This window comes from Larimichthys crocea, chromosome III (assembly GCF_000972845.2).
Source record: "Larimichthys crocea isolate SSNF chromosome III, L_crocea_2.0, whole genome shotgun sequence".
Lineage (NCBI taxonomy): Eukaryota > Metazoa > Chordata > Actinopteri > Sciaenidae > Larimichthys > Larimichthys crocea.
The window spans coordinates 40,443,524-40,465,673 of NC_040013.1; the positions used below are offsets into that span (position 1 = coordinate 40,443,524).

General features: G+C 40.8%; 1 protein-coding gene across 1 annotated transcript in view; it reads left to right on the forward strand.

Annotated features, from left to right (window-relative positions):
- The window catches only part of LOC113744349 (basic proline-rich protein-like), a 26,097-nt gene extending 4,186 nt beyond the window's left edge, over positions 1-21,911 (forward strand). The window contains exons 3-5 of the mRNA XM_027273557.1: positions 3,440-3,458; positions 3,609-4,431; positions 21,514-21,911. Coding sequence (XP_027129358.1) covers positions 3,440-3,458; positions 3,609-4,431; positions 21,514-21,547 — 876 coding nt within the window. The 3' untranslated portion in view covers positions 21,548-21,911. The remainder of the gene's footprint in view (positions 1-3,439; positions 3,459-3,608; positions 4,432-21,513) is intronic.
- The last annotated feature ends 239 nt before the right edge of the window (positions 21,912-22,150 follow it).

Genomic DNA, 22,150 nt, shown 5'->3' on the forward strand with positions numbered 1-22,150 from the left:
ATTCCACCTTTTTATGATGGCATTTCTGACAATTGGCCTGACTTAAACCAAGGTTTACTTAGTCCGTTGCTTTATTTTGTCCTTTTGTGGCTCAGAAACTGACATCAATGGAAAAGTTGGAAACTGAGTAAACTTAGGTGTTTTTGTTTCAGACCTGCCCTACTCTGCCTCGACTGGGCTAGTCTTCATTGTTTTGTTTGTTTGTTTAGTTAGCCAATCAAAATACAAAATAATAAATCTTGGACCAATCTGTAGAGTCTGTAGCTTACATATAAAATACGTTTGGCCTTAAAGCTTCCATTTTCCAATTAGGAGGGAGTATACTGTTGCTACTGAAACTGTTACTGCACCTAACCTTATTTTGATTAGTTTTAAGACTAGCTTTGCTATTCAGTTATGTAATGTATTTTGCAGTTGACACTGAACAGCTTGTTTCTTTTTAAATCTGCACACATTTTTATAGTAAGCTTCTAATTTCTTTTACCAGTGACTGGTAATATTTTTAGTTCTTATGGTACAGTTATTTAACTGTTTTACTCAAAGGTATCTTTGTAGTCCTGCCTTTCTGTTATCAGTCTGGTTAAACCAAATATACAGCGTTTTGCTCCCTTTGTCGCTTCTTCTTTGTTGCTTCTCTGTCGTGCAAAATACAATCTCTCATAAAGAGGAGGACTTTCTGCAACCTAAAAAGCATTCGAAAATATAGAGCAGGCCTCACAACCATCGATGGTACTGAATCAAGCTTGGCAGGCGATTCCAAACTTTTGAAAAGTAGTGTATATTCAAGAGACAGATATGGTTTCATGATGCTTCTGCTGTTTTGTCTCTGCTCGTGTGTGTAATTGGCAGCTGTTTGCTAAAGATCACCATTACAACTTTATGAGGTGATAACATGGCAGTGTTTGTGTTGTAGCTTGTTCTACTGCCCCCAAATGACCAATGATTAAGACATGCTCATTTAAGAGAGCTTGTCCTCCAAATTTTTAAACCGCTGTAATGAATCTGGTTGCTTTACATATTAATAGCATCATTTATTTCCATCAGTTTTACAAAATTATTTACAGTCCAGCTCTTTAACAACATATTTTGATTGGGATGAGACATAATTTTACGACTTGTAAATTGAGTTTGGGTGTTTTTACAACTCACAGTCCATCTGTTCTGAGTATTAATGCATAAATAACCAACTGCTAGAACAACAAACTTGAGTCTAGCGGTTAAAAGGCCCAAAGTAAACTGAAGTAAAGCACATTTTACTTTCACTTGAGGGCTACTTCAGACAAGAGGCTTCTAGCTTAGAAGTTAGAGGGAAGTGCTTGTCTAATGCCGTAATCTGCGATGTCAGACTGTATATGGCTCCGCTAAAACTCAAGGTGGCTAGGACAGATTGATCAGTTCTGAGGGGCATCTTGAAGCTTCAGCCCATTGTGGTCACTATCAGAGAAGAGAGGTGGTGGTTTCTGTCTGCTGGAGTGGATGGTGTGTTGGCACGGACCCGATGAGTGTCTTACCCTTCACTGGCACTGCAATAATTGAGAAAATACAGTAGATCAGTCAAGCGCCTGCTCTGGAAATGAGAGGATGATGCAGAGCCCTTTGGCTCATTGCCATTTTTCTGTGTTGCAGGTTGTGTTCAGTCTAACAGGGTAGGCCTTCGTCAATCATCATTGCATATTAGTCCTCTAAAAAATGCACACGCTGAGGCATCAGGACGGCCTGTACTACTGGCAGTGTTTATGAGCCAGGAGCAGCTGGAGTTGGGTGTTGTTAGAAACAGCATGTTTTTTGTACCACAGTTATAAGTGATATGAATTTAAAAAAATAATAATCTCAAGGTCCAGTGTGTGGGATTTAGTAGCATCTAGCAGTGATGAAGTTGCAGATGTACCAACTGATACTGCTCCAAACTCCTCTCCAAACTACAGTAGCTGTAAAACTTAAAATAAATTAAATTATTTTGCAATTTGTAGAATTGTCGTTGCGTGGTTGATTCTTCCTGACTGTCTGTGTGAAAAGGACTCTCCCTCTCCGTTACAACATCTTTAAATGGCAACTGCTTGTTTTTTTTTTTTTTTGTTGTTGTGTTTCACACAATGTGCATGGTTCTTTTGTCATTATTATTGAGCTGTGTTGGGAACAAGCTGTAACCCTGTGGCTGGTGTGAAGTAAAGCCAGCCTATGCGAGCTGCCAACAACTGCAATTCCTCAAACAGCCACTTGAAGCTGGCTACAGAACGACGTCTTTATCAATTTTTATTTAGCCTGGAGGTGGTGGAAGAGGCAGGACTACCAAAATGGAGGCAGCCAGAGCCACCGCACTCTGAACTGCAAACAGCTTTTCCGAAACCTATGGGTGACCTCATGGGATGCTGTCCATTCTCTATACCAGCATGGGCAAACTACGGCCCGCGGGCCGCATGCAGCCCGTTGGGCTTTTCAATGCAGCCCGCCGAACTTATCCACATCCAAAATAAAATATATCTTACTAAGATATGTGTCTCATCACTGTGCGATGAAAACTCGGTGCTATCCCCCAAAGAGTAGCAACAAAAAATGGCTCCGGTCTGAACTTTGTCACAGGCCATGAGATGTCATCATGACACTGATGATGCTTCATTTCTGCTCACATCATTACGCAAATAAAAAAGAAAAGAAGTACCCTTTACATTTTAGTAAATACATAATGGTGTGCATCAAGGATCAGTGTTAGGCCCCGTACCATTTAATCTATATGTTAATAGCGTTCCATTAACATAGAGGGGAAGGAGGGAGAGTCTTTGGCAGTTTAATCCTATGGCAACTAACTAGGGATGGCCTGAGCTGAGCCAGCTACAACTACAAGCTCTATCAAAAAGTAAGTCTTAAATCTACTCTTAAAGGTGTTGACTGTGTCTGCCTCCCGAACCCAGAATGTAGTTTGGTCCACAGAAGCGGAGCCTGATAGCTGAAAGCTCTGGCTCCCAATCTACTTTTGGAACTATAGGAACCACAAGGAACCCAGCATCCTGAGCGTGCAATGTTCTAGAGGTAGTAGTAGGTATTATGAGCTCTTTTAGTATGATGGTGCCTGACCTTGAAGAGCTTTGTAAGTAAGGAGAAGAATTTTAATTCTATTCTAGATTTAACAGGTAGCCAATGCAAGGAAGCCAAAATGGGAGAGATGTGTCTCTATCTTGGTTCCTGTCAGAACACGTACAGCAGCATTCTGAATTAACTGCAAAGTCCTAAGAGACTTATTGGAGCAGCCTAACAAAGAGTTACAATAGTCCAGCCTAGAAGTAGCAAATGCGCGTGCACTAGTTTTTCTGCACCGTTGAGATACAATGCATCTGATTTTGCCGATGTTACCTAAGAGGAAGAATGCAATCCTCAAAATTTGTTTTATGGACATTAAAGCACCCTGACAGAAATGTAATGTTCTATCCGTATGTCACCGTAGTTTCTCCTCACGCCTACAAGTATGTTGCATCAGCAACTGCACCGCTAAATGCCACCAAATCCCATACACTGGGTTGTGAAGAAGCTTCCCTGCTCTAACTACGCCGGATACACTGAGATAGCAGCTTGCTGCAGGTGATCGACCAGAATCACACAACGATGTCTTCAAGTCCACTCCCTCCCTGGCGGGGCCGCACCCGGGCTGCCACCGGCCGCCGGCGGCCGGTTACAGCCGGCGAAGTGCGTCCCCGCCGGGGGAAGCAGCGGCCTCCCTCCCTGGCGGGGCCGCCCCCGGGCTGCCACCGACGGCGGCGGCCGGTCAGCCGGCGAAGTGCGTCCCCCCGCCGGGGGGAAGCAGCGGCCTCCCTCCCTGGCGGGCCGCACCCGGGCTGCCACCGACCGCGCGCGGCCGGTTACAGCCGGCGAAGTGCGTCCCCCCGCCGGGGGAAGCAGCGGCCTCCCTCCCTGCGCGGGCCGCACCCGGGCTGCCACCGACCGGCGGCGGCCGGTTCAGCCGGCGAAGTGCGTCCCCCCGCCGGGGGAAGCAGCGGCCTCCCTCCCTGGCGGGGCCGCACCCGGGCTGCCACCGACCGGCGGCGGCCGGTTACAGCCGGCGAAGTGCGTCCCCCCGCCGGGGGAAGCAGCGGCCTCCCTCCCTGGCGGGGCCGCACCCGGTCTGACCACGACCGGCGGCGGCCGGTTACAGCCGGCGAAGTGCGTCCCCCCGCCGGGGGAAGCAGCGGCCTCCCTCCCTGGCGGGGCCGCACCCGGGCTGCCACCGACCGCCGGCGGCCGGTTACAGCCGGCGAAGTGCGCACTATCAGTAAACTGGTTCCTATTTATAAACTTTTTAGATGTCACAGATGATGTCACTGATGATGTCATAAGCCACATGACCTCACCAGAGAACGGAGCCAGAGAACTTCACGTGACCTGTGACATCATAGGTCACATGACCTCACCGGTGGGGATGTTGCATCAGCACATAAACAGGTAAGGTAATGTATGCTAATGTCCATATGCATTAGTTTAGGGCAGACATGGGCAAACTACGACCCGCGGGCCGCATGCGGCCCGTTAGGCTTTTCAATGCGGCCCGCCGAACTTATCCACATCCAAAAAATAAAAATATATCTTACAAAGATATGTGTCTCATCACTGTGCGATGAAAACTCGGTGAGCTATCCCCCAAAGAGCAGCAACAAAACCCACAAAATGACACAGTATGTCTGATCTTTGCTGTTTCGTGTCAAAAGTTTTATTCCAGCGCGAAGAAACGCTGCTAATGTCTCCTGCTCTGTCTCTGCTAATGTCTCTGCTTTAGTTTGAATCAATCACGAAGCTCCTGGTTGTTACATAAAGACAAAGAGGCTTTGACAGTGAAGTGAGACCTCTTGCTGCGATATACTACCTTTGGGTTTACTTCATTCTGGATCGTCATTGGTGGGTCAAAGGTGAACGTGGGCGGTACTAATCGATTCTCCTGACTCTGATTGGTGGACAGGTGACAGGTGTCAATCATCCACACTCTGTGTTGTTTTAGCCTTAGTAGCACCGCTAGCTGCTACCTGCTGCTTCAATACCGCTTGTTTCAAACATCGCGTCGTATTAAAACTCGAAGTCTTCTTTCTTCTGCCACACTGGTGAAGACATGTTTATTATTAGTCTGGCAGAGACGGGGCCAGGCTTGGGTCCTGCCAATAAGGCGCGATAACTTTTGGGGCTCCTCGGCCTCAAACGTCTGATGATGAACATGTTTAAAAAATCAGCTGAAGGAGGTCCTGGCCCGGCCCATCTGTCAAATTTTAGAACCCAATGTGGCCCGCAAGTTAAAAAGTTTGCCCACCCCTGCTCTATACTGTCAATGGTTGGGAACCACAGTTGATTCTAGTCTTGTTAAGTCTACAGACCAAAAATCACACAATCTATTGTGTGCGCCTCAAAATGATTTCATATTCATGTTCAAGTGACAAAGCTCTCTAGCTAGTAATTATGATGGGAACAAAAGAAGTACAGTGATGTTGCTTCTGCAATTGCTGAAACATTCATCCATGCCTCAGCTGCAGCAGCAGCATTCTGTACAGCACATACATACAATGATCAGAAAATGCTGACGTGTCCTTGTGTGGAGCGGGTGGACAAACGACATATTCTGCTTTTGCAAATTGTGATGACATTATTAGTTTTGAATTCTACAATTGTAAGTGAGGAGTAGCATTGCTGCTGTCAGGCAGCCTGCACAAGGGTTCATTAGACAAACACATAAATGTTCAGTGTGCACATACACAAAGATGGGTGGCTAAGCTTCCATTGCCCCATTATTAGCTCTGCCTTTAAACATAGAACTAGAGTTTCAATATTTATGGTTTGTATCCATTATTGTTTACAGTTGAATTATAGAGCTGTCTCATTTGATGGTAGTGCTAAATGTGAGACCTGTGATTAGAAAAGCTGTTCTTACATAGACCATTTAATTAGAATTACAGTGCCAGAAAATAGCCTGGGTCTCTGGGAGTTTATTTCCTGTCAAGTACTGATATTTAGTACTCACTGCTGCAGGAAATAACTTCAATGAAACATTTAAAACATTCAGGTGTCAAATGGTCTGTTTGCTGGACATCCCTTAACACATCCCCTACCCCCACTCAGTCCAAGGACCTCTGGGCATTCAAGCTGCAGTCCAACAGCACATTGTTTTCATTTGTGTGCTGCAAAGTGCCATTAGTCAATATTAGTCAAATTGGCAAACGCAAATAGTTAAAACTGCATTTGAATAATTAAATAAAGCAACATTATTTTTCTCTACATTTGGAATACGGTGCCTGTCTGGCATTGTTTGCTGCTCAGCAGTGTGCAGCTCAGCTCTGTGTAATGGGACTAACAACTCCGATAAACCTAAACTGGAAATGTAATGAGAAACAATTCATCATGCAATACAGCCAGCCTGTCATACAATGTAATCTATTGACCACAGCAGTGTTGTATCTCGTTCTTTTAGGAAACATATTGCTTTCCTTGTAAGAATAATGATACCTGCTTCTCTGTTTGTGCAGAAATGGCAGATATGCTTCGAAATATTTTGCTTTGAAATAGATGTATTTAAGGAGGCACTGTAGTGGAGAGTAAAGCTCACTGAACAGTCTGTTCAAGCAGGCAAAAATATTCATGGTGTCAAATTCATAGTGTAACCCACATCCAAGTGTAGCAATATTTTACAGGACAGCTCCACCATGACAGAGATTTTGCTCATTTACATAATTTTTGGGACACAATAGGAAGAATATATCATCCACCACAGGTGCCCCAGACAATAAACATTATGTTTTTTTAATGTAATGCTTACATTATTCTGTACTCCTCCCAATGCAGACGTGTTAAAATCACTTTGCATGCTAAACATCATGTAAGGCAGCTGGACTTGAGAGTGTGCAAGGAACCATCTTGCCAGGTTTCAAGCTATGCACTCTCATCCAAACTCTGTGATAATAAGTGTCCTATGACAAACTACTAGCAACTATGGTGTGGGCTACAGGTGTGGTTAAGCTGCAATATGTGTGAGAAGTTGTTTGCACTATGTTTGCAACTATGCAGGGGGCTAAAGGGGTTTTCTTCATTCAACTGAGAGCAAAGAATAACACTGAAAGCTTGAAGATGTTCTTGCTCCTCTCCTAAATGGCTTTGCTAAGAGTTTCACTACTATGCTTCGTTGATGTGATTGGTGGAAGTTCGCCTGTGATAATAAATATACAATCACCTGGCCTGTACTTTCTGAAAGTACTGGCCCTTTTCCAAAGAGTTTCCAAAAGCAACTTTGGATGGTTCTGTGGAACAAACCACCTGGTGCAGGCAAATGAATCGTTTATAAACTCCTCAGAAATCCAAACTTGGTTTCTGCTCAATATCTATCCTCATATCTAAACTTTCATGCTAGGTCAGTTTTTCATTTTCTCCACTCTTCTTCTCATTTTGGGTTTTTTTCACAGAGTCATAAAAATGACCTCTTTCTGCCAGAAGGTGCAGGTACATTTTGATCCGACTAGATATTAGCTCATCTTGTAGCTGTTACTAGCATGGTGCTAGGAATACCAATGCTGGTTGGTCAGTCCCATAAGGATGAATCCTAGTACATTTGGTGATCATCAAGCACCATCATCAGCTCAAAGTTTCCATTTGGTTTAAGACTACATACCTACAAAACGAATTATAGATGACTCTGTCTCAGTGCTTTGTGTTTAGTGCCAATTAGCAAATGTTGAATGCTAAACTAACGTGTAGATACACTCCATGCATGTGGATGGAGTGTACAGTATATTGGGTATCTGTATACACAGATGTTTTCACACATGTTGCCGTGCCATCTTACATTTTGGTCTGCATGTAGATATCTGCAAGGACTTATTTGGACCCTTGCATCCCTTGTGGCTATACAGACTATAAATTGAGATTCGTGATACAAGCTGGACAATGTCACCACACTTCACTGGTTCAGGTCTTTGGGTTTGTCTTTTAATGATACTCTGAAAGGTTGAGCCTTGGCAAATGTTCTATAAATAATCAGTTCTCCTAAATAGGATTGGGAAGACTAGAAGATATAGAGAAGATATGTTCTGTACCTTTTGCAATAATGGTCACAGTATGAGACAAACTTTTCTGGAAATCATCAATGAGGTTTTCCAGAATGATTTAATTGTATTGTAAGAATATTTAGATCATGGTGTAGTAACTTAAAATAAAAAAAATCAGGTAGATTTAGGTGGATGCAGAGGACAAGTCCATCTCAAAAAAGACAAATTTGATTTTGATGAACCATTAGATATAATGCCTTGTAAAAATAATGTATTTTACTTTCCATAAAAATAAACATGATAAAGCCACAAATTAGTGCATAAACATTTACCAGAATGCAGAGAATGGGATTGATCTTCCAAATCTCTCAACTCAGAGTGGTTTAGATAATCAAGTAAAACAATTTATTTGCATACATCCTGTCTGATCATTGTGTTTCTTGCCCTGTGGGATTTGTAGCAATGTACTGTATCCTGCCCCCCCTTCCTGCAGACATAATCTGTGAAAAACTGGTATTATCCTTTAAAAATCATCATGTACCAGATTTGTCACCACATATTAAAGTGTCTATACACACACCTTGATCTACACCTCTCATAACCTTAGTATCTCTAATTTCAGCTAACATCACGGCTGTTACCAATTTATGTCCCTTTCAGGTCCCCCATGTTCTCCTGGAGCACCATCGAGCCTCCAGTGATGTAGCTGCGTGATAGAGCTGAGAAATTAGAAAAGCGAGAGAGAGCCACAGCAGAACGAGCGGGGGGAGAAGCCTCTGATGAAAACCCTGTGACAGCAGCTTTAATCACAATAGTGCAGGCATTTGTTCTGTCAGCAGAAAAGAGAGTGTCACAGTGTGTATTCAGAACGAGGCCGATATGAGCGTCCCTGCCTCTGTGGACGGGAGTGTGAATGTGTGTGTGTATTAAGGTGAGAAACATAACAATGAATGGCAGCCCAGACACATGAAGGACCCTGGACATGTGAGGATTTGTCTTATCGTTGTCTCAGTGGATGAACTCATGTATGGAGGAGTCCTGTCTCTTCACTTCCCTCCACATCCTCACATCCTTCTCCTCCTGCTTCTAGAGATTTTGGCAGGTTCGGAAGTTATCGATGGATGCAGGTCGACCTCCTGAGCTCCCTGGTGCTCTCACACACACACACAGAGAGAGCAAGACAAGTGGAGCCTTGTCTTGTGTAGTAATATATATCTCTGCAGAATTTTATATCACTGTGGCTGGCTTTGATTCAGATTCATGGATCCAACTGTAATAACTTAACATCTTTACAGCTGATTGGTGATTGGGGGGGGGTTAGCGCATGTTGGCTTTGAATCATATATAAAAGTTATGGAAGAATAGAATGAGTTATGTCACCATCTAAAAAAGCCAAGGGTATAGATTAAAAAAAAAAAGTTATTACTTCCACCAGGAGTTATGTAGGCTGTAGCATTGACAAGAGCCCATTCAATCCTTGAGCAGATTCAAAACTGAGTGCAGACACACAAATTATGTTTCACTTTCTTTAACATGAGAGATAGAAGACTTGACTATTGGTGTTAGTGGAGATCTCTGCTCTGTGAGTGCTCTGGTTATTTTTAATACACTAATTCTTTTAATCAGTTATGCAGAGACTGCTATCTAAAGTCAGAGGTGAGGTCATGACAGCGCTAACAAAGGTACAGTTGAAAACATAACATTACATGAAGACAGCGTTCTGTCCATAGTTTTCAAATAGCTTTGAGCCAGGCACAACAGAGTTAGAAGAAACTTGGACCCTTAAAGGTCCAGGGTCTGAGATCTAAGAGGGCCTATTGGCAATAATGGAATATAATATTTATAACTATGTTTTCATTACTGTATAATCACCTGAAAATAAGAATCAATAAGCCTTTTCTATCTACAGATGGGTCCTCTTCTACAGAGTGCGGCATGTTGAACCACCATGTAGCCCAGAACAGACAAACTAAGCACTGCCTTTCACATTTTTTGCAAGTTGCTTGTCCTTCTACACACTTGGAAGGGAAGGTTGAACTGAGGGGTAATTCGATTTTTTGGAATCTATAACTTCACCGCTAGATGCCACTAAATCCTACACACTGGATCTTTGATTTCCTATATGCCATATTTGTCAAAGTTGACTATCAAGTGCTTTGAAATGCTCAGGTTGAAAAGATGCTTTCAGTGGTGGAATTTGTTTTGAGGCCTGTTTAATATTTAACAATTAAAAGGATGTGATAATATTTTGATTTAAGGATCTTCAATCGAATCTTAAAAGACTAATGACGAAGCTCTCTAGATCTAGACAAGATCTCTACTGAGTGGAGCATTTTGCTGTTAGTCAGTTGTCTCTGGAGATACATTGTATCTTCACCACCTTTAACAGGTTTATTCCTTAAAAAGGATTACAAATAAAATATTTGTACAGCTCAACACACAGCGACCATGTTGTGGAGAGTTGTATCAAATAATACCAGTATACACCTAGGATGCGTGATACAGACAAAAGAGGCTGATGGAGCTCCAGGGGGGAAATTTAATAAAATTACTGCTTTTGTAGAAAAAGGGGACAGTGGTGCGTTGCCTGCTGTGAAGTTAATGCCTGTGTGTGGATTGTGGACTGCTGCAGGTCTTTTGATGAGGGTCATTATGCTTCTAGCATAGCTAGAAATATTTCATTTTAAAATAACAGTCTACAGTCATGGTAGTCCTGCTCTGTGGGAGTACACAGCTTTGCTTTTTAGCTAAATACAGGATCAGGCTAGCATGCTCACAATGTTAACATGCTGGTACAATGTTTACTATGTCCACCATCATATGTAAGCATGTTTTAGCATGTTAGCAGTTTGTAATTGGCCCTAAACACAAAGTACACCTGAAGTGGAATGTCATTGGCTTTTAAAGTATGTGTTCATAAAGGGCTAAATGCAAATATTGCCTTTGTTAAGATGCTGAGATTTAGCACTGATGAGCATCAGCCACAAAAGTAACCTTGGTTCAGCTCAGCCGAAGTTGTGTTGCATTGTCAGACGTATGACTCTGGGGACTTGAGGAAAGGTTGTAGCATACAAATAGATTAAGCTATTTACAAAAGTCACTATTTTTTATAGGTCAAATTCTCCACAGAATATAATGACTCATGCTCTGTGAGTCACACACAGCCAAATGGTTGATAATGGTGGCTTTTATTCTTTCCAGCCCACCTCTGCCAGTCAGAGCAGAATTCAGAAAGGAGCTTACAGAGGAGTTCATAGTTATGGATTATTCCCACTAATGGTTAAGACCTTCTGCAGTGGCAGCAACCAAGCGCATTGCAGGGACTCCACATTTTATATTCATGAGATGAGCAAAAGATGGAAAAGAAAGCGAGATGGAGAGAATAAAAGAGGAAAAAGAAAACAGAGAGAAGACTGAGCAGGAAGAACTCACCCCCTCGTACCCCCTACCCATCCCGATTCATGCTTCAAGGAGCCTCCAGTTGCATAGAAAGCGAAGCTATCAGCCAAGGCTGGAGGGTGCGGATCAATGAACCAGTAGATCAGGGAAGAGATGTCGAATCTTAGTATAAGAAGTGGGAGGTGTATCTGGAGGCAGAGTTTGGGGCTTTGGTGACTCAGTATGTCCCTGAACAAAAGCTGCATTCATTGTCTTTGTTCACGTCTTGAAACTCATTTGACTTAAATGTTCCTGTAGACTTTGATTGCTTCAGGTTATTTACCATACGTCAAGGTCAGGAGGGATACATTTAAGTAAGGCTGTGTAATTTGAGTTATTCAAGTAATAAAAACCTTGACTGATATTTTCTCCTTCAAAATTTGCTTTCATTGTGGAATTGTTATACAGCAGGCGAGTTCACACAATCATAGAGGGCACAGGGGAAAAAAACAGACAAAAGAGTGAAAGCAGACAGGCTGTAAAAATCCCAGAAATAATCTAAGCTTTTGATGCATGTCACTTTGGAAGCACTCACACTTCTGCTCTGCAAGCTGGGCTCTGCTAGTGGGTATAACACAAGTTTTATAAAGATCTGAAAATAAACATCTGAAAACTGCAATTTCAAGGCGCAACATCATATTTATTGACCGTGAATGAACAGGAAATTAGCATGGACAGTGTGTATCCTTTCACTTCTTCCTCTTTGACTTCCTTCATTTTCACGTCCTTTAAGACTTTTAAAACACTTTTACAACTTTATTGGCAATGCATGACAAATCTCAGCCTCCTTACCTGCTGTTGGAAAGCAAATAGCCACAGCAAACACACAGCTTTGTCCCAGGAAAATAGTCCCTCAACATTTGCCACAACATAATGTAATAATGTGGTAAGGTGTGGGTGTAGCACAACTCCTTTTTCACATGATTGGGGGAATTCTACTGTTACTTTTAAGTGCTGTAAAATTTCTTCCTCATAGTATTCAACCATGTAGTGTTTTGGCATCAGATAAACCTTCAAGCCTTCATGAATCTCTGACTCAAACTGACCTTTTTGGATCACATTTCATCATCTCACCACTATCCAAAGCAAAACACCATCCAAGTAGAGCCTTCTGCATTTTATTTTGTGAATATTTTGGTCTAAATGCCTGGTTAAAGTTGAATAACTGTCCCTCCAGGAAAGGCCAACCTCAGATTTTAGTGCCCTAGAGCCTTTAGTAGACGAGTATGAGCGAGTTGATGAGAATATAGGCTGTAGCTCTGTGGAAAACAAATGAATTTCACTGCAGAAAATGTCATGTGTGTGTGAGATCAGTGAGGAGGCCAACCTGGTTTAGAGCTAAATGTGTGTGTGTGTGTGTATTATGGGGAGGTTGGCGGCAAGAAAAGGGTATTTATCATAAAACACCAGGACTGTTTTCTACTTACAACACAGAGTAATCCTGCCCGGAGCAGCCACCAAGATTACAAATAACACATGGCAGCACACGGGCGTCCACATACTGCTTCACTCATACACGTACACACATGCGCATGTGCACTTGCACGAATAATATATGTATACACCATCCTGGGGGTATGAAAGCGGAGTGCTGTTGCAATGGGTTCCACTTGGTCTGCACAGTAAGAGATGGCTGGTGGCTATAGGAAACTGTCAGACTGACACTAAAGAAACACACAAATGTAGCTAAGCTGCACTGTTCCTACTGCAGTGTAACTCTAAAATATATTCTCTGTGGTGCACTAATTGATTCAAGTTCTTGCTGTGTGGCCTGCAGGGATAAACAGGTTTAGTCTTTTGAGTTTGGTGTGTGCCTGTGGGCACTTTGGGGAAGGAGCAGATCAATAAGAGAATTACTATCAACAGCATTTTTTTGTTAGGATTACTATATTACTCACCTTCTTCCTGCAGGAGCTCCTGAGCTCAACCCATCTTCACTGACAATAAAGATGGGTAAGTATCAACCAAAGCATTTATAGAAGCAGTGAGGGATCGCACCTGAGGAGGTGCATGTTAATGTTGTTTCTGCGGAGGAAAAGAGCCACATGCCACAAAATTGTCTCCATTAAAATCGTTTAATGTACACCTCTGAGGGCATTCTCCTGAGTAAACCAGAGCCACTCGTTAAAGATTAAAAACTGAGTGCTTATTCATCTTTTCTAAGAGCATAATGGTATTTGGGCTTTTTTGCTGCTTACTTGAAGAAAAGACGGTCCCTGTGCAACGTACTGCTTGATGATCAGAACACACCTGCGCCGCACCTGATGCGTTGAAGTTCTGCTGCAGCAATGAATTCCCAAATCAAATAAACATAGTGTCTATAAGCCTTGTGCTGATCTGCTAAGCTAGCCAAGAGAAAAAAATGTATTCTTGCATCATAGTATTATTGCTTGAGACAAAATAATCTTAGTTCCACTTACTTTCAACAACTCATAACTGAGCCAATTTAAATTTGCTGATGAATACTCTCAGATTTTAAAGTCCAGAAAAGGATAGTCCAACTGCTATTCCCTGGGTCAGGAGTGAAAACTTGCTTAAGAATAGATTAATTGTCTGGGGCGGTGTTTAGCTCAGTTGGTAGAGCAGTCTTTCCCGCATGTCATTCCCCGTCTCTCTCTCCCCACATTCCACAGTCAACCTTCAGCTGTCACTATCAAAATAAAGCTTGAAAAGGCCAAAATAAAAAGCTTAAAAAAAAGAATAGATTAATTGTCTAAATTATTTCTATATGAAAAATATTGGTTATATTGGTATTGGCTGGTTCTTAGATGTGAGGATTTGCTTTTTGTTTTTTGGGTCATATGTGATAGTACATTAAACATCTTTTGGGTTATGACGTGTAGGTTGGCCAGAATGAACAAATTATTATGGGAAGATGAAAAATAATTAGCAGATGAATCAGTGCAAACAATAATTAGTAATTGCAGCCCTGGTCTAAAGCATGATGTACAGAGAGGTGAATAAATGGGTTGCGACACATAACACAAGCAAATGCTTCAAAAGATCACCACCATCATCAAACACCACATGATTATCTTATTTGGTGAAAAAAACACTTTTTAAATTTTATGTGTGACCCAACTGCACTAAAGAGATTGAGATGAACATCCATAACGTTAACATACATTTTCCAAACCCAGAGGATGAGCACAAGATATGCATGAAACTCTGTGTAGATTCACGACTAAAACTGTGTGTATAGACAAAGACAGCGATTTGCATATGCGTTCTTTTCATAAGTGTTGTAAAGCGTACGCTTCATCCAATCGTAATCAGTGTGGACCCGGCAGTATGGGCTTAATTTCCACTCCCACAGTAGGACATAAATTGATGTAGAAATGCTCTTGAACATCCTGCTCCACAACTTATTAGAGAGAAGAAAGGCAAAGAAGAAAGTGCAATTTAATCAACTGGGTTAGGTGTCAGAACAGCTGTCGCTCCATGTGACTGTTAGGTACAGCTGTGGCTATTTACAGCGCCCATACTAATTCATCACATGTACCTGTGAACCATCATCGGACTGATATCTTACTCATTATGATTAACTGTCAGAAGGATGATCAATGATGAATCTGTAGAGCTAATTTTAAAACAGACTTTACAAAGTGATTTGCAAATCAAGATCAAATTAAAAGGGAGTTATGGATCCAGTGTCAATAAAGAAGGATAAAATTCACCACTTGTATCCTTTTTTTTTTATAAATGCTCCCCTAAGTGATATTTTCACTCCTTCTTCTTTTAGAAATATCAGTTTATGTGTTGGAAAAAAGCATCTTTTAATAATCTGGCCTCTGGTGTTTTTAGTAATCATCACTATCAATCCAAAATGTCCACTTGTACATGTAATGAACATGAAATATACATAGCACATTAAGAGCATGAACCCCTGCATTGTATCTCCACCCTCATATCAAACATCTTTACATTATTACAAGATTATCTCATAATCTAATCATCCGATTGCCATGAAATCTGTTGAGCACATTCATGTTGCCAAGAGAGTGAAACCTTTTGATTTTAAATCTATGTTTCATGAGTGAGACACTACAACCAAACTACCTAACACTTTCATCATATGAGGTGTAATCGCAGCGCTTTGTACCACTCATAGGGATTTAGACTGTTAGCCTTGTTTTCATCCAGAGAGCCTTTTTATTGCAAAATGTAAAAATAAAAAGAATCAGATGACGACTCCTTGCCTATTTCTTTTTTTTGTAAGATGAGCTGCTTGGTGCTCACATTATGAATTTTTTTTAAGTGACATGGTCTAACTGTATTAAGGTCCCTCTCTGTGTAAAAGTATGAGGGTTGTGTTTTTTGGGGTTGTAATATCCTTGCAGATTCCCTTCAGGGTGGCTTTATTCATTAGCCTTTATTGCCAACACATTCAACTTCCATTATGGGAATTTCTAAATGGAATAAACAAAGCACTCATACACAAAATATGTTTTTCCAGCTGTCTTGTTGGAACAAGAATTTGTTGGTTGAGCTCAGTCATGGGGATGTGAGCGGTCTTTGTAAAAGATGGCGTTAAATAGGAATAACACTGCATTCACATTGTAGGAATAACTGCCTGACTGAGTTAATGGTTAAAGGGAACAAAATGTTTTAAAGCCATCCAGATGAAAGAACTACTGTCAGGGTTTCCTCTCTGAGCATTGAAGGGATGAGTGCGGCTGTCTTAGATGTTCTGTAGGATTATATAGGATGACGGACATCCGCTGCATATTGACAGTATGGATTGTCTTATTGAACGCAGCAGCGTGATACGACCACCTGTCATACACACAACAGCAGTCTCTGTCTTTTATTTCACAGTGGATACAACAATACGAGCATCAATTTTTTATTATGGAATCTGCTGACATTACTATGACAAGGGATAAGTAGAAGAACAAAGCTTTCTTTTCAACATAGATATTCTTTAACAAAGTGTGTTGTTACTGGTTGGTTTAATCTCAGATCAAAGGAATTGTTTGACATTTTGGGATATATGCTCCCAGGAGATGGGTTAGTTTACAGGAACAGAGGGAAACAGCAAGCTCTTGGCTTGGCTCTGTCCAAAAGTAATAAAATAGACCTACCAGCACCTTTAAAGCTCACTACTGGTCACTTTATCTTTTTTTGTTACAACCTAAATGTTGTAGTTTTACAGTTGTAATGTCATAGGGGGTTTTTTTGTTGTTGTTTTTTTGGCCAGAGGTAGTGACTTCCTGGAGTCTCTGCTGGTTCACTGCAATAACTCCTATAAGTTATTTACTCCCAGCTAAGGAATTGTCTGATACATACAACTTTTTGTCACTGATAATTAAAGTCTGTGTAAAGTAAGAATAAATATGTGTTCCGAGTCAGACCATAGACCAAAAAAGTGTTATTAACCACCCAGACAAATTGGAATGATTCAAAATATCAACAAGTTTAAGAAATTTTGTGTAAAAATCGGGTAAAAATGAGCAGTATTCTCAGCTCCAGGACTGTGAGGGCGTGTCCCCTGAATCTGATGAAGCCGGGCTTCTCTTCACTTAATGTTTCAGCCATTTATACATTACCTAAAGTTATCTATTTATGTTTATGTTTATGTTATGTGTCTTTTAGTTTGCTTGTTTTCACAGCTAAAAGATAATTATGTTATTGTAAGAATGAATATAATAAAGATCAGCCTCAGTTAGTAAGTATGGCTCTGTATTTTCCTCACAAACACAAATATGTGGATTCTTTTTTAAACCAAATTATAATTGATAATGAGCACAACCTTCTGTGGTTAATGTAACCCCAGTTGGGAAACAACAATACACCAATATAGGCCTACTATGAAAACCAAAAATCCAGCAATCAAAGTGCATTACAGCTGTGATGACAATCCAGCATGCCTAGAAGTAAAATATATAAGTCAATACAGCACATAAAACATTCCCCTGGAAACTATCACAGGCTTAATATCCCACATTTTAAGGCACTGAATAAATGGCTTGTTTTTTGTTGTTGTTGTTTTTACATAATACAGAAATAACATGTCTTGCCTTGAAGGCTTCACAAATATATTTTCAGTTGGATTTATATGAGATGAATGCACCATTTCCTAAACTTGCCTATAGGTGTGTTCTTGGTGACGTCAGAGTTGAGGATAATTCAGGGTAAATCTGACTCATCAGGGTCAACATCTTTGTAATTAATATTCATCAGCTGAAGGTTGATCAGTATTTTACAGCACTCTCTCTTTCATAGATGTGGAACAATATTTTTTGTTGTTTTATTTGGAGGACTTGTTGCAGCTGTCACACAAATCATGCTGTAGAAATCTAGGATGGACCGGATCAAAGAGAAAACACTGACTTGGGGTGACTGTCTGCTGACTCTGACGTGGAAGTAGAAATGGCTGTTCCCCTGTGAAGCATCCTGTGAGTCAGTCCTCGCCTCTGTGAGCTTTTCTCAGGGGTTGCTGCAGGGCCTCGTATCCCCTCTGTCTTTTCTTGTCACTTTCTATTTTCTTCATTTTCTTCAGTCCTCCTTTCCCCCCCCCCACTATCTCTCTTCTTTTTTGCCTGCTCTAGCGCTGGGGCTGCTTATTGTCTGGGACTAGCACAGTCAAATCACCCTCTGTCTTTAATTCTTTGCTTATTTCCCCCCCATTTACCGCCTGGCTTTGGAAATCAATAATGCGCCTTTGCCAGACCTCAGCCATTTAATTTGACATTTGATCCAGTCGTAGGATATTTATGTGGAGGAGATACAAATTAATTCTTTCTCGCTGTTTCTACCCCCTCCTGTTCTGCTCTTTGTCCCCCTTTTTGCACTGGAGGTAAAGCCTTCTCTAGTGGAAGTGGGCTTATGTAAGCCCACTTGATACACCGTGTAGTTATGCCCACAGGACCCTATTTACAGCGATTGGTGACGCTACCAAGTCATTGCCTGAGCTGTGGTCTAGATATCCCCCATATCAGGTCGCATGACTAATATCTTGCATGACTAGTCACATGCGTCCTGCACTATATACAAAGCCAGGCAATTGGCAATTTAAATGAGGCCGCATGCAGTTATGGTGTTCCTGTTTAAAATTAAGCCCCTACCTCATTTTGTAATCTGGGTGACTCAACTGGGGTTACGATGGTGTCAGATTGTGCGTGCTTGGGTCATATTTATTATTACATATAGAAGAAGAAGAGAAAGCAGTCCTCCTCTTCACCTTTGCTTCTTTGTTCCCTTTATGCCATAACAGCACAATAATGATATGATATGAACAAGAACTGTGGGACAGAAAATATGTGTCTTCACTACAAATTGGATAATGTGGCTTTGTATAAACTGGATTATATGACAAACATGTACACAGTGTTCTCGCCTGTTGTGTCACATGAAAACATTCAGGTTAGGTGAAGGTTGAGGCAGCTAAAGCCATTTGGTTCATAGCAAGACATATTTGTGATGAAAATTCAATCTCCATAACAGAATAAAATGCTTTCTGAGTTGAGAATTGAACCCAGATTAATGAAACACAATCATAGGAGACCATTTTGCATACTTGAGCCTACTGTTTAGGAGTTACCGGAAAATGGGATTCAGGTATAAACCGTGAGGGAAGAGATGCTTCAGAGTACTTGATTAACCAGATGCTGTTATGACATAATAAGGGAATAATTGTGACTCACAGGATGCAGGAAAACACATTTCTGCTGTCTCTATGTTCCTCACAAACTTACAATTTGTGGAGCTTTGCACCAGCGACGTCACAATCAACAATAGCAGCAATGTTGGTCACTCAAAAATGCACATCTAAACTTTGATTTGAACACATCACATTTCCCTTGGATGTTACCTGTTTAACTGTGATTGATAGCCACAAAAGTAATGACCGGTGACAGAGCTTTCCTGGGCCAAATGTCAGTACTTAAGCTTTTAGGGAGGTTCTCCTCCCAGGAACAACAGTACCAATCGTTATACCACATGCTCCAAATCAACATACGTTTAAGCTAGAGTTGGGTATTGGTACTCAGTATCTTTCTATTGATCAAAATAATCCCCAGTACCAAGAAGTATTTAAATTTTTCTCAAATCAAACAATAGCATTTGATCCTTTCCTACCCAGATCCAAAAATAGGAGACGTTTCACTTACAGTACTCTATTGTATCAATATTACTTTAAATGTACTGTTATTGGTAATGTAATTTTGAAAAGATACCAAGCAATAATTTACACTCAACTGACAAAGACAGGAGCAAAGGAGGAAGTCAGGTGAAGTCACTGTGGTTAGGAGGTCATCTGGTCAACACTTTTGTTTCATGTTTTAAACAACAACAGTCAACCTCCTTGTGCCAAAAGCAAATCAAACTTTAACTAGAATGTTGTCACATTATAAAACACATTTCTTTTTTAACAGTGATTTATAACGGCTTTTGAAGACACAGACAAATGACATCATCCCACCATTAAATGTGTTCTAGAGAGCATGGACAAATGATGTATTTTGATGTTTTATCTGGAGTCTGCTATTCAACTCTGACAATAATCAGCCCAATGAGTAGATGCCTGTAAAATGAAAATATTTTTATAACCAATCAAAGGCATAGCTTTTTATTTTCTTCATCCCAAGACACAAATCTTCAGTAAATTTGGTCAAAGCAATCAAAAATGTTTCAAAGTAGTAGAATGGATACATTTTTAATGAAGACTTCTCCAGTGGAAATTGAATTTCATGCATTGAGTAATCACTACTGCTGTTGTACATAGTCAGCTACAGAGAATAGTTTGTGTAGCACTTTGTGAATTTAACATTATTTTTCCTCTTGACCTGCTTCTCTGTCTTTGACTTGGCTGATGAGGATTAACAGGTTGGAAGTCATTTTTTAATCAGCCTTTCATTTATTCTTTGCACCATCCTGTGTCACAAAAAAACTCTAAAAGCTTTCCCTGCTTGTTCTAGACGAACAGCTCCTTCCTCCTGATTTGACCATATAGCCATCCAGCAGAGTTGCTTCAAAATCTGACCTGGTGACACACAGTGCAAAGAGGCTGTGAAGGAGGTACTTTTTTATAGCACAGTTTTCCCCACAAGTTAACAATTTATTCATATCTTTGTGCGTAGTCATGACAGCCGGCAGTTGACGCACAAAAAAAACATGTTAACCCTCAGGCATCACTACGGACATTTTTCCTATATATCTGGACATCATTTTGGCTGTGTTAGTGCATGTGGCATTAGTTTTTGTAACGTCTCTCTTGACAAATTTTGGATTTTTTATTTTTCAATAAAACACGGTGGAAAAAATTGCTACCCTCTTAGGTAATTAATTACAAAAATGCCCACTTCCAAAAAACTTCTATAAAAACTTAACTTAAAATTAATATTTTCTGTTTTTTTCTGCAGAAATCTATTAAACAAATTCGGCCGTGCGCAAAACTACCAAACATTCAATCATTTTGAGTTTTTTTTTTTTAAATAAATAACTGCAGTTTAAAGGGCTAAAATTCTCAAAATGATTGAATGTTTAATAAATTCATGCAGAAAAAAGTTTTTATAGCAGTTTTTTGGAAGTTGACATTTTTGTTAACCTCTGTTCAGTATGTCAGTTTTAGTGATGCTAGCAACTCAAGGGAAGGCATCGCTGCCTTTAGGGTCACCTGTTTAAAATGTTTGTAACAGGAGTTTTTTCCATATATATGTGTTTCAGAATCATACATGTTATTTTATTGCATTATAATCATATAATAAGAACTTGGCTCTGTTTTTCAAAGGAAATAATAATAATTTATTTGTTAGAAAGGTTTTTGTAGATTTTCCTCCTGCACTTGTTCAGAGCTGACTTTGGTAGATGTACTGTATCTGGATAAATGCAGGTGGTGTGTAAGGCTGCTGTTGGAGATACTACTACTGTACAGCTTTCGTGGGCGGTTTCAGTCAGTCAGTCACTCAGAAGATATGCACGGTCTTTTCTGTCTTTTCTACCTTCTTCTTCTCTGGGTAAATCAGTGCTGTAGCGGCTCTATTTACCTCCTATGCACTTGAATTACCTGGCTGAGTTCATGTCATGCAAGATGTATTAGTTAAGCAAACTGTTTGCTTTTGTACTCCCACAGCGTGATAGAAATGCACCATTTCATCACCAAATGACCTCGTCAAGAGGAATCAGAAATAGTAAAAATGAGAAAGGAGGGAGGCAAGCGTCAAACCAGCAGGGGGAGACCACCTGTGACAGTCTACAGCAGCTCCTCTGGTGCCACTCGCTCCTGGCAGCACTGTTAGTGATGTTTGCCAGCCGGCAGCCACAGGAAGGACCCTGGTGCACAGACTTGAAAAACTAAGCACCTGTTAAAATCCCATAACTAGTAAAGCAGCTTCATTCAGAGCTTGTGTGAGCTGGACCCCCGGCTGGAATATTCTGTCATTAAAGATGCCGTTTATGTATTTCCTACAGGTACTGTCTGTTGCTTTTTTTCTCTCTCTCTCTCTCTCTCTCTCTCTCTCCAGCTGTTATTTTGTTAATCTAAGTTTCCAAATGTGATGGTTGTCTGTCTCTGCACCTGCCTAAAACCTTTACTAATAAATCATCACAGCTAACCAGAGAAAGACAAAATGTCTTTGTGTCACAATTTTTTGGTTTTATGGTTTAGTACAGTAGAAATGTTGGTTAGACTAGAAAATACCATCACATAGTCTGTAGACCTGGGAACTGGATCAAACTATGGATAAAACAAAAACAAACATTATGTGCTT